Source organism: Heterocephalus glaber, unplaced genomic scaffold (assembly GCF_053883595.1).
Source record: "Heterocephalus glaber isolate CG9 unplaced genomic scaffold, H.glaber_assembly_v1.0 deba00000818, whole genome shotgun sequence".
In the NCBI taxonomy this organism is placed as follows: domain Eukaryota; kingdom Metazoa; phylum Chordata; class Mammalia; order Rodentia; family Bathyergidae; genus Heterocephalus; species Heterocephalus glaber.
The window spans coordinates 15,393,501-15,407,064 of NW_028258164.1; the positions used below are offsets into that span (position 1 = coordinate 15,393,501).

At 43.6% G+C, this 13,564-nt stretch overlaps 1 protein-coding gene across 4 annotated transcripts in view; it reads left to right on the forward strand.

The window, feature by feature from the left end:
• Actr3b (actin related protein 3B) overlaps positions 1-13,564 on the forward strand; it is a 65,377-nt gene that overhangs the window by 34,062 nt on the left and 17,751 nt on the right. For 3 of the 4 annotated variants that reach the window (XM_004860348.3, XM_004860350.4, XM_087207822.1), the window contains 5 exons: positions 1,765-1,860; positions 3,979-4,086; positions 8,468-8,611; positions 11,524-11,697; positions 12,141-12,233. In XM_004860348.3, coding sequence (XP_004860405.1) covers positions 1,765-1,860; positions 3,979-4,086; positions 8,468-8,611; positions 11,524-11,697; positions 12,141-12,233 — 615 coding nt within the window. The remainder of the gene's footprint in view (positions 1-1,764; positions 1,861-3,978; positions 4,087-8,467; positions 8,612-11,523; positions 11,698-12,140; positions 12,234-13,564) is intronic. The other variant, XM_004860349.3, reaches the window with a different exon arrangement.

Sequence of the window (13,564 nt, forward strand, 5' to 3'; positions counted from 1 at the left end):
TATTATGCTTTTACCTGTTTTTGTGAATTGCTCTTTCAATTTATTAGTGTTTTATTGCCTTTGTTATTACTATGATTTTTGTGAACATTTTGTTTGTTTTAATGCAAAGTCTTGGACTATAGCTCAGACTGGCCATGTAACCCAGGCTGGTGTTAAACTTGAGATTCTTCTGCCTCAGCATTTTTTTTTTTTTTTTTTTTGGTACCAGGGATTGAACTCTGGACCTTGTGCTTCAGCTTTCTGAGTACTGGGGTTGTAGGTATGGGCCACAATACCAATTCTGAACATTTTTTTTTTTTTTTCGATACTGGGGATCGAACTTGGGTCCTTGCGCTTGTGCAGCAGGCGAAACCACTGAGCTGTATCCCCGGCCCTGAATTTTTTTTGTTTTAATGAACATTTTTTTACATAAAATTTCTTAGGGGCTGGGGATGTAGCTCAGTGGTAGAGTACTTGCCTAGTATTCACAAGGTATACCTAGTACTGCCTCAAAAAATAAAAAAGTTTATTGTGGTAAAACATATACCATAAGTGTTACCACTTTTGAATATATACTTTGATGGCATCAAGTATAATTATCACCTCCATCTAATATATTCCCACAGTGCAGCCAAACAACTTCTTATACCCCTGGCCCAGGTAGGTCCTAGCAACCACTCTTGTATTTTCTCTTTGTCTGATGAATTTGATGACCCTAGGAACCTCCCGTATTTGTCCTTTGGGACTAGCTGATTTCGTTTAGCAGGATGTCTTCAAGGGTCATCTGCATTGCGGTATGTTAGACTTCCCTTCCTTTTCCAGACTGAATACTACTCCATTGTGTGTAGATACTACATTTAGTTTATTCATTGAAGTCTTTCAAATGACTAGGATAGGAAACTTTTTTTGTATTTGCAGCAGATTTTTTTTTTCTCAATAATTTTTGGCTTTTCCTTTTGGTTCTTTTGTTTGGACATTATACATTTTTGTGTAGTGAAACCTGTTATCTTCTGACAGTTGTATTTAGTCTTCATCCATCTAGGATTTGTTTGTGTTGTTATTTGACCCTGAACTAAACTCAAGAGTGCCAGGAGCCAGGTGACTCTGATTCTGCTCCAGTGTCTTCGTTTAAGTCTCGCTTTTTGCTTCAGATCAGATAGACAGCATTTGGCTGGCGGCAAGAAATATTTCCAGACTGCACTTAGCACTTCTCATTCCTTTCTAACCCTTCTTGGTACTCAGTTTAAATGCTTTGTGTAAGAAATCAACGTATCATTTTGATGCTTGGATTCCTGTTTAAGGTGAGAAACAACATTATGAATTTTTTTAGTTAACGTATGCTATTTTGGTATGAAATAAGTTGCTGGCAGGTAGAGCTGGTATTTATTGAGTATTTCCTGTGTGCTCAGCCCTCTTCTCCCTGTATGTGTATTTACAAGTATTGAGTGGTTTATTTAATCCCACCAACAGTCTTCTCAGGTAGGTAATGTTATTAGGTCCACTCCTCAGTCTGATGGGTGGTACCTTAAGAGGTGCATGGTGGTGAGTCCTGTTGTTGTCCAAGACAGTCTCTCTCTTCTGTAACTTGCTCCTGTTGGGTAGGACCAAGCTTTTAAGACCCATATTCGATTTCTTTAATTGGTCACTGTAGGTGTAATGTGTCTGTAAAATTAGGGAGTTGTATCATATGCTAGCTCACATGCTTTTAGGTTAGCCTTTTTATAATTCTGATATAATTTCATGAAATTTGGGTGAACGCTAAATATAATGAATGTTTTTTTACAGACAGAGCCTCCCCTGAATACACCAGAAAATAGAGAATATCTTGCAGAAATTATGTTTGAATCATTTAATGTGCCAGGACTCTACATTGCAGTTCAGGTAAAAACAAAGTTATTTTTGTGATTCACACATCACAGTCTCTGGCAGTGGAAGAAATGGTAATTCCAAAGGTCCTCTGTTGTAAGACTGAAGGCTGTGCTGTGTGTTCTTCCCTTTTCACTCCTTTCGCACACATGCATGCACACCCACCACTGAGGTTTGAACTAAAACACTGTGGAGAAGGTGTTCCATGACCTGATCCTCCTGCGTCAGCCTTCAGAGCGCTGGGATTAGAGGTGTGCACTACCATGCCCCGCTCTCCCTGGCTTTCACAATTATGTCATTGTTACAGACTCTGGCTCTTGTTCCATGCAAAGTCTAGTGTATTTTTTGAGGGTGCCAAGAAGGAAGTGTAGGTGTGGTTTTCTTTTTGGCTTCTTTCACTTTTTCTTTTTTTGAGATGAGATATAGGTATGTTGCCCAGGCTGGTCTTGAACTTGTGATCCTCCTGCTTCTGCTTCTCCAGTAACTGGGATTCCAAGTGTCTGTCATCAATCACAGATCTTTCACTTACTTCTGATCAGAAAAAAAGAGATAAATAGAACCTGTTGAAAAAGAGTGAATCCTGTTGGAGGGCTCTTTATTTATGTGGGCTCCTGTGAGTCTCTGTACTCTCTGGCTTTGAAGAGACTAAATTTCTAGGCACTCGCAGAACTCCTTTGAAACTTTTGTTGTTGGAATGAGGTTGTGTTTTTATTGCTTTGGGTAGTTACATGTTTGTCACCTTATACAGAGGAATTGCCTCCAGTTTGGGGAAATCGATGAGATAGGTGTGTCACAGTATTTTCTGCCTGATATTAGTCTCTTCCAAGAAAAAGGAGGAGGAATTCCACATAAAAATGAATTTAGAGCCATATGTAATGGTGCCTGTCTGTAATCCTAGCTATTCAGGAGGCTGAGGCACGAAGATCGAAAGTTTGAGGCCAACCTGGTCATTTTAGGGAGATCCCTTCCCAGAATAAAACAGGCTGGAGATGTAGCTCAGTACTAGGCCCTGGGCTCAGTCTCTAGAAATACAACTCCATTTCCCCCTAAGAAAAGGAGAAAGAAGAAAAGGTTTGCTGTTGCTTCCTTGAGGTGACTTACACGCCTATAACATAGTGAAGGCTCTGAGAATCCCTGTGTTGAAATCTATTCTAGTGCTTCCAGATTTACTTAACCATCCATCTTCCTCCCCCAAGTTAGTTTTTGTTGTATGGAATAAGGAAATACTTTATGGCCTATTGGGCTGATGGCTCTCAAAGTATTCTATGCATCACGTTTACCTGGAGAATGGTTTTTTTTTTTTTGAGGCAAGGTCTGTCTATGTAGTTATGTAGCTCAGGCTGGTCTTTAACTCATTATGTAGCCTACCTGGCCTCCAACTCACAGCAATCCTCCTGCCTCAGCCTCTTGAGTGCTGGGACTATAGGCATGCGCCACCATACCCAACTTGTTCGTTCGTTCCTTCTTTGTTTGTTTGTTTCTGCCAGTACCGGGGATTGAACTCAAGACCTTCTCCTTGCAAGGTAGGCGTGGTGCCACTGAGCTAAATCCCTAGCCCCAGCTTGTTTTTTCTTAAAGTGCAGATTCTTAGTGTTTTCCTACCTCTGTGCTTTGGGTTGGACACTTTCTTGTGGGGGCGTCCTTATGTTGCAGGGTGCTTAGTAGCAAATCTGGCCTCTGCCCACTGGACCACCACCAGCCTCCTCTCTGCTCACAGATGTGATTGTGAAAAGTGGCACCAGATGTTGCCAGATGTTCCCTGGCCAGCAAAACTGCCCCTGGTTGGGGACTAGGGTTGAGAACCACTGTTCTAGACCTGTCAGGTTAGAGTTGTGGGCGGGAGGCCCAATTGTGTGCAAAACTCTGTAAGGGATTTTACTGTAGCCAGGCTGTGGCTCCAGACAGAATCAGAGAAAAAGAGATTAAAAAAAAAGTTTTTCACTGGCTTTTCTTTGTAAAACTTTAGATTTCTTTTTTTAAAATTGACAGTCCGACTTCTGGAGTATAAGTACATGAACTTTGCATGTTTACTGTCCATGTTGGAATTGAAATTTTGAAGTGAGACGGAGGACCAGGCAGGCAGCGGCTGCAGAGAGCCTTCCCTGTACGCTGGTGTCCCTGTCTCCTCCCCAGGCAGTGCTGGCGCTCGCAGCCTCCTGGACCTCCCGACAGGTTGGCGAGCGCACGCTCACAGGGATCGTCATTGACAGCGGAGATGGAGTCACCCACGTCATCCCAGTGGTAAGCCCGCTAGTTCATGTCTCACTCTCTGAGACTTCACACCTGCTTTGAGGCAAGGGAGAAAAAAGAAACCCCAACACCTTTTATAATTAAAAATACCATTTATTGTATAATAGGTAATGTGAAATAGGAAGAAAAGGGGCAAAGGGGAAGGAAGTGGGAGGGCTAGGGGAAAGGATAGAAGGGAATGGGATTAATATGAGAAAATGGAAAAATAGGAACAAAATCTTTGTAAATAGGGAGGACTGGAGGGGTTGAAGGGAGGGCTGGGCAAGGGTGAAAAATAAGAACCAAGAGAGGTTATGTAAAGGTGCAAATTTCCAATGATGAATGTCATTATATTGTATACCTAAAATGTACCAATGATTAGAATGAATAATCGATAATGTAAAATAGGAAGAAAAGGTCCAAAGGGGTAGGGGTAGTGGGAGGGGCAGGGGAACGGAAAGAAGGGAAAGGAAAAAATGCTGAGAAATGGAAAAAATGGAAATAAAGTCTTTGTAAATAGGGAAGGGTGGAGGGCGTGAAGGGAGGGCTAGGAATGGGGAAAAAATAAGAACCAAGATGCATTATGTAAAGGTACAATTCCCAATGAGAAATGTAATTGTGTTGTATGCCTACAATGTACCAATAAAAGAATTTAATACAAAAAAAAAATAAATAAAAATACCATTTAAAAAGTAATATTTAGTAAAGATAACAGGATTTTTAAAGACCCAGGAGTCTTAGTTACTTTTCTCATTGCTGAGGCAAAATACCCAACATCCAAAGTTAAAGGAGGAAAGGTTTATTTTGGCTCACAGTTTGTAGAGGTTTCAGTCCAAAGCAATTCCGAAGCGGGGCAGCACGGCAGGGGGACATCACAGAGGAGAAACAATCCATGGCATGGCAAGCAGAAGGCATCAAGCAGGAGCAAGCAGCAGTAGCAAGGTTGCCTTCTTTCTGTCCCTTTTTATTCTATCTATGCAGTAAGTCTGTTGATTGGTGTCACCCACACTAAAGGTGGGGCTTTTATCATCCACATCATTAGTCCCAGTGTCACACACCCTAGATCAGCCACCTTTGAAAAGAAGGCCCACCTCTGAGTGCATGAGGCTTTGGTGGATATCTGGATACAAGCCATAACACCAGATGTGTGATAAAGAGTGTAGGAGATGGCCAGTATTTGGGCAGTCTTAAAATTATAACAGCAGATTTCTGCAGTCATCAGGTCAGTGGTTGCTTGGGATTTCCTGGGCTTCTGCTTGATTTCTAGTGGGTGTAGCCTCAACCCCACGCATGTTTCCTGGTTTATAATTCTGAGCTGTGGGGGAGCTGTAGGTGTGGTGCATGCCCATTTGATGTCTCTGTAGAAAGGGAGTGGCTAGTCTGCTCATGCTGTAGAGGACCTGCTTCTTGATTTTCAGTTTTAAAGTTAAGGAGAGAGAGTGCATTTTGACTTCCAGAAGGCTCTTTAATACCACTTTCTGGTTTTATTTTTTTAAATATTAGAGAAGTGACTCCTGGGGGCAGAGATTTAGCTTAGTGGTGCTGTGCCTGCCTCACAAGCACAAGGTCCTGAATTTGATTCCTGGTACTGAGGAAAAAAAAAAAATGGAGAAGTGACTCCTAATTCAGATTTTAGGAGACCTTTGTAGGTCCAGTGGATGTGGTCCAATGGATTGTAGATGAATTATTCAAAATTTATTTTTTTGAAACTCAGTTGGAATCCCGTGTGAGGGTAGACTCAGATTTCTGATCATTACCCTTGGTCTCCTCCTCAGTAAGGGTGATCACTAGTTAGTTATGTATTTTACAAGGGTCTTTTTAGCACGTTCTGTGTATTATCTCCGTTTAAAAATGCAAATTAGGGTTAAAATACCCATTTGTGTTAATTGAAAAGGGAGTCACTATTTCATTTCAGGAATTTGAAGGAAAGCTTTCCTAATTTCATAATGCTTTGATTAATGCCTTTGAGGTCAAAATCCCTGTAATGGAAAGGTTTACAGGCATGTCCAGTCTGGGCCTGTGGGTTGGACATACCTGTGTTATAATAGAAACATAAAAAAGAGAAATTTTGTTATACATTAACTATATCCTGTAGTTTCTGTGTGGCCCGAGACACCTCTTCAAATTCAGTGCAGCCGGGGCAGGACAGGTGTGTCCCTGCAAGCACAGTTTGGACTGGCTTGGATGGTGACTTGCCAGATGGTGACTTTGGGGCAGTTAGGAGGGAAAGAGCCACACCCGCTCGCCTCCACAGCCCACTGGTAGGGAGGAGTAGAAGCCTCTCCCTGTACAGGTAGCTCCACCCCAGCCCCCAAAGCCATCTCAAAACAGGCTTGTTTGTGGATTATTGGGAAGTGTTAATGCTGTAACTTAGGGACATCCAGGCCTCTGGCTTTGTCTGATGAAGGACTTTCAAAGCAGAGTACAGACTGAGATCTGGGGTGTATTGTTGTGGGCCCCCTGGCCTGTTTCCTTTTGGTTTTTTCTGACATAGGAAAGGAAAAGAACACATTTTACTTGGCATCCAGGCCCACAGAGAAGATTGTCCTTCAAATTGCTTACTGTGTATTAGTCCAGTTTCTTACTTCAATTAGAAAATTTGCTATTGAAAATATGAATAAAAAAGTATAAAGAAGAAAATGAAGTGATCTATAAATCTACCCAGAAAACTACAATATACTTTTATTTATTCTTTTTTTTTCCCCCCGGAACCCAGGATTGAACTCAGGATCTCACGCTTGCCAGGCAGGTGCTGGCACCACTGACCTAAACCTCCGGCCCTACTTTTATTTATTCTTTTGGCAATACTGGGAGTTGAATCCAGTACTTTTGCCCTGAGCTATATTCCCAGCCCTTTTTACTTTTTATTTCAGCCAGGGACTAAGTTGCCCAGGGTGGGCTTGAACTTGTATTCCTCTTCTCAGCCTCCCAGAGGGCTGGAATTACAGGTGTGTACCACCACACCTGGCTCCACAATATACTTTTAGTAATGTGCCCTTCCAAGCCTTCTCTTATATATGACATGCGCGCGCGCGTGCACACACACACACACGTCTACACATTTTTTAAGCACAATTAGACATATTCTCTGGGTTTGTGTTCTAATTATATAATCCTAAAGTTATAGTTTTCATACTAATTTAACCATATTTTTTCCCCTACAGTCAAATAATCTGTGAAAAAATATTTAACAGCTATGTAACAGCCTGTCATGTGGTCATAGAATGATGTTGTTGGATATGTAGCTTATTTTAATGTTTTTAGTGCTGTGATGAAGCTGATACTTGTTCAATGTGGATTAAATTAATTTTAGAAAGTGTTATGTGTGATGCATAGAATATAGTTACGAACAGATTATATATTAGGAAGCTTAACATTTTATGGGCTCAGGTTGATGTTTATGTATCTTTCATCTTTCATCTTTAAATACTTTACTAATACTTAGACTCTGCAGAAAGGTAAATCTTTTGCCTCTAGAAGTTAGGTACTTCAGGAAAGAAAGAGCCCAGGGCCTCAGAGGGCTGTCCTGGTGGTGTTACTAGTGACAGTGCCATCCAGCGTATGTGCAGCGTGGAGTTGCATGTCACTTGTGTGTCTGTTTCCCTCAGGTGTGACCGCTCAGAGGCTGTGAAGTGTTGCACCTGAGGGAGCCTGGGTCTGATGGTGCTGTGGAAGAACATTGTCCCCAGCCATCAGTGCCCCTTACCCAGACATTCTGCAGAGTCCCAGCTCCTGAGCCAAGCTTCAGCTCATGCAGTGCACTGCTTACTGTATGAAGCAGAGTCTTTCTCATTATGATAAATTGAACTATTTTTCGAGTATTTGTTGAGTGGCACACACTATGAAATAATGCTGTGTGGTTGGCACACAGAAGTTTGTTTACTCCTTATTGGAAATACTGTTGGGTGTTACTTGCCCTGTACTCTGGGTGAGGGTGCCAAGGTTGAAGCTGTTCACCTTGTCCGGGAACACTCAGCCAGCAGACCTGGAGCAGGACCACATCGCTGGCTTTTATATTTGAGTAGTTTTATAGTTGGTTAAGCAATTTATAAAGCCTTTTCTATTTGTTAGAGAAAAGAAAGCTTGTATTTACTGTTCTTACAGATGGCATTACCTTTTGGAAATGAACCACCCTATGCTATGAGGTCTTCCCCTGTATTTCTAATGAGAATGCTGTTTCGGTTTTTGATGGAGAGTCTCAGTCTATTGGGATAATTTTAAGTATTAGTGTAACTGTGTGTGCACTCATTGACACAGACCCCAGCTTTGAGCTTGCTCACATTGGTACTCTGTACATGTAGGGACAGGTGGGGGATGAGGCAGGACACTCCTGGTCTGGTGGGCCTGCACTGTGGGATCACTCACCTGCTGTTTTGCCTCCTTTCTTCCCCAGGCAGAAGGTTATGTAATTGGAAGCTGCATCAAACACATCCCGATTGCAGGTAGAGATATTACGTATTTCATTCAACAGCTCCTAAGGGAGAGGGAGGTGGGAATCCCTCCTGAGCAGTCACTGGAGACCGCAAAAGCCATTAAGGTAAAAACAGATTGGAAACTGGCCGGTTTGGGGGTGAGAGAGAAGTGGTGTCTGAGCTTCCCCGGGTGCATTTTCCCTGCCCCTGCCTGCCGTCCTCTCCTCTCCCAAGAGTGTGGACCTGACCTGTTCACCAGTGAGTTCAGTAAGCTGAGGACCTGAGGCTCAGCCTCCCCTCAGCACTCTTGAGGCTCTGGCTGTGAACGAGAGTAGCTTGATAACCGTGTTGAGCCACCAGCCTGTGACATACAGAGGGGCTTAACGGGTGCCTAATTAACAAAACCTTTGATTAGCTGACATCGCTTCCCTGTCTTCTGCGGTGGCTCAGGCTGAGGAGGCACACAGGTCACAGCAGCCACGGAACTGGTGGGCTCTGCTGGAGTCTGCACAAGTCCGTGTCCTGAGAATTCACTTCACAACAGCACCCTTCCAGCATCCAGAATCACTAACCAAAGTTCATTTGTGCCAGGGAGGCTGCCGGAAGCTTTATAATTCAGCTAGTAAGATTAGAAGAAAAGTGGCACCTTGGTCCTTATTTAGAATGTCTGTTTGACCTGATGCTTTAGTTTGTATTTCTCTGTACGTGACTTGTCATGTATCTTTTTAAAGGAATTTTTCAAACTTTTAGAAAAGATCAGTTTGGAAGGAATGGCTGGTAATCCAAAGCTAATGATTATATAGACAGAGAGGGGAGGATTTTGTGTGCCTTTATAGGAGAATTTCCATGTGGGCTGTGGCATGTAGACTTGGGCATTTCCTTTTCCATCTGAGTTAGTGTTTGAGCTGTAGAGGAGTCGGGGGGGGGGTCTTGTACCCCCTTTCCACTGCTCCCCTCCCATCTGAGCAGCTGTAACCAAGATGGGGTGAACGAAAGGTGACCTTAAGATAGTCTCTAAGTTTTGATTGACACTGGGTGAAGATAGAGGTATCTCTAGGAAGGAGGTTAAAGATAGGGAGGCTTCTGTCTGGCTTCCTTGGAATGGGAGTTTGCAAGGGTGGGAACTCTTAGCACTAAACCGGTGAAGTCCTGGGCAAATAGGAGTTAGTCCCTTCCCTCGGTGCAGGAAGTCACAAGGAGTCACAAGATTTTCTTTTTAGACTAAAATATTCCCAAGTGTTCTCTTTCCTTCTTTCTTTGCCTTTCTTCAATGGAAGTACAATTTGGCTATTTGATTCAACCACCCTTCCCTCTAATCGGTTACAAATATGAATCAGAGCTGAACTCCTGCTGGTGATGCTCAGGTCACCCTGGGAATCTGAGTCAAAATCCCGAGCTGGGTACCACCATGAGGTGGCTTTCCTGAGCCTCCTGCTGGGCTTTTGCTTTCACTCTCTGGCTTTCTGGGCCCAGTGCTGACCCTGGAATCTGAGCAGGGACACTTAGGTTTGACTGTATGTGGCAGCCTAGGAACGTGAGGAGCAAGAGTCCTGTAGTCTCCCCTTTAGCTGCCCTGCCCTGCCCTGCCAAATGGGTTCCCTGCTAGTTTCCCCTCACCTGTCCTTGTGAAAGAAGAGGGCCCGGCGGAGTGGTCACAGTTGTACTGCCTTATGTTACAGACCAAACCCTTCTGTGGGCACCAACAGGCCTAAGGTATATGTGTGGCAGGAACACACCATCCTTGCAGCATGAACCCAGAACCTCTGATTCATAATGCTGCTCTGTACCCAGTTTTATGGCAGCGTTTCACACCACTGTTCAGACAGTGGAGCTGCCAGAGGGCGTTGCCCAGGCCTCCAAGCACAGTTGCCTGATTGTCTTCAGTCTTGTTAACTTCAGGTTGCAGTGATTGACCTCTGTCTCTCTGTCATCACGGAGCTCAGGGCTGCTTAACAGTTTTCACCCTGCAGTCTTACAGTTCTAATAGAATGTATCAAAGCTATCCAGAAGGTGGCTTTACCATAGGTTTCAGAAACTTTAAAGTTAATGTCAAGAAAACACCTGTGAGATTCTTGAGAGCCATTCCTTCTAAAATGCATAATTGCCACCCACTGGGTGGTGGTGCTGAAGGTTTGTAGCAGGCTTGCCTGGTTCTTGCTCACAGCACTCTTGCTTTCAGAAGCCAGTACCCAGGTGTCCCCTGCAGCTGTACTGAGTTAGCTCAGCAGACAGGTGACCAGCGCAGAGATCCCAAGGACATCAGGGTTACCCGATACTCAGGGTGCACTTTGCACATCTCTGGCTGGTTCTGGATGTCAGGGTGGAAACCATTTGCAAAGTCTCTCCTGGCAGTCACATCCAAGTGACTCTAATCCCACTGCCTGACTTGCTTTTCCTTTGTTCTATGGCACTGTCACTTTACAGCATGCCCTGCTGTTCACTTGTCATTGCAGGTGTCTGTTGTCCCACTGTCAGAGTATCATCTGACAGGGATCTGGGTCTTCATTCACTTGTGCATCCTTGTGTCAGTCGAGTGACAGAATACCTGTCACCAAGTCCACTCCCAGCACAGAGGAAGTAGAGAAGTCTATTCCAGGCACATGCAGCCAGGTATCAGGCTGTGGACATGTAGCACACTCAGTCGATTAGTGGGTGTGACCTGCTGGTCCACAGGCAGATGACAGTACACCTGGCAGGGAGCCTGAGGGAATACCAGACAAGATTCGAATACTGTCTTATAAGCACCTTTAGACATTGTTTCAGACAGTGTGGTAACAAGAATTGAGATTAATAGCCAAGCTGCAGAGAAAGCAGGCTCACCTGTCCAGCGCCTCAGTGTTGTCATGTCTCAGGTGGAAGTTGGTGGAATAGGGCATGATCCACACCCACACATTCATCTGGTTGTGTGGACAGATCTGATTTTGGGGTGTGTCTAATGCATGGTGTGTGTGTGTGTGTGTGTGTGTGTGTGTGTGTCAGAGGGCAGAGGTGCCAGGTAGCTGTTAATGCCTGGTGACATCTTTGTGTGCACATGCAGGAGAAATACTGTTACATTTGCCCAGATATTGTCAAGGAGTTTGCTAAGTATGATGTGGACCCGCAGAAGTGGATCAAACAGTACACAGGCATCAACATGATCAACCAGAAGAAGTTCATTATAGATGTTGGATACGAAAGGTTCCTGGGACCTGAAATATTCTTTCACCCAGAGGTAAGATGTTTCTCCAGAGGGTGTGGATGTGTGGTGTGTATGAAGCAATGCTGCCACCCAGTGTGCATAAGCGGACACCCAGCATCTCATTCACATGATTTCCCTGTATCTTGGCTGAGTTTTTCATAGTATTAATATTCACAAGTGATGTATTTATGTGTTTCTTGCTTCATGTCATGTAGCTCATGACATACTTTTTCCTTTTTTTTTATTGGCATGTGTCAAACACTCTTCCTTCCCTAAACCCATACATTTCCCCTATGAGGAGACTCATGACCATTACACTTTGCACATGTGGAACCTCTTATGTACCTTCAATCCAGTGGGATGGGTTTCAAGTTGTAGTTAATTGTCTCTTTGGTAAAACTGCTTTTTAAAGAGTTTTTGTTGTATGGTGCTTAGAAAAATGTGTCATGTTCCTTTTGTATTTTTATACAATCTAGTTTGCCAATCCAGACTTTATGGAGTCCATTTCGGATGTGGTCGATGAAGTGATCCAGAACTGTCCTATTGATGTTCGTCGCCCCCTGTATAAGGTATAAGCTGCTTGGGTCAGGTGCTTTGATTGTATTCCCATTAGTTCTTAGGGTCGGTTATTTCTGTCAGTATGCAGACATTCCCACTTCACCTGCCCTGTGGGGTTTGTTTTAGGCAGTGTAGATTTTACTTGGAGCAGAGATGACATTAAGTGCTTGGAGGTGGGACTCTGTTGACTGGGAGGATTGAATTTGAACACTGTGATGTCTTGTCTTCTTGCTTGGCCAGCCGTATCTGAAGTTGAGTAATCCTAGCCACATGTACTGACTGAAAGTTGAAAGCGACTCCTGAGCTTTCTGTGAGGTTCTTGTTTCAGGCACATTTGTGGTCAGTGCTGGCATGTGATAGACAATACATATTAGAGCCTAAAGTAAAATCACCAAATAGAATCTGCTCATCTTGTTTTTTAAATAGTTCTTTGATTGTCTGGAATTCTGAAACTTGCAATGAGAGGAATCTAGTGGATATAATTATTGGATGAGAGTAAATGTTACTGTCAGGCAGATGTGCAGAGCAGAGAATGCTGCAAGCTCTTGGTCTGTGGCTTCTGACTGTATGCAGACTTGGGGTAGAATTTTACAGAGCAGAGACGGGCTCAGTAAGGAAGACTGAGTAGATTTTGTATCATCTTCATAGTGAAATGCCATTTAACCTTTAAGAAGGATGAGTGTCTTAGTTACTTTCCTCATTTCTGAGACAAAATACCCAACAACCAAAGTTAAAGGAAAAAAGGTTTATTTTGGCTCATAGTTTGTAGAGGGTTTTTTTTTGGTACCGAGGATTGAACTCAGGACCTTGTATTTTCGAGGCAGGCATGGTGCCACTGAGCTACATCCCTGGCCCATGTAGAGGTTTTAGTTCATAGTTGGCTGGCTCCAAGGCAAGGTGGCATGGCAGAGGGACCTGGCAGAGGAGAAACAGTTCATGGTGGGCAGAGGGCAGGAATGCAGCAAAGCGGTGAAGTAGCAAGCAGCAAGCAACAAGCAGCAACCACAGCAGCCCCGTCTGTCCACTATATTCTATCCAAGCTGCCTGCCCTTACTGTGAGTGGTACTCACACCCAGGGTGGGGCTTCTCATGATCTACTCCCAAAATTATGCCAAACCTGTCAGTGCACTGATTTAGTAATCACACACCCCCAGTCTCACACTCTAGATCCAGCCACCTCTGAAAAGCCCTACCTATGACTGCATGAGGCTTTGGGGGACATTTAGACACAAACCGTAACACTGAGGTAAATCAGTGTACAGTCAAATGAAAAGATAGATGTAACTGTAAGATTTAAGTGAAAAGCAACTTATAAAATTTACCTATAACACTGTGTTTTATG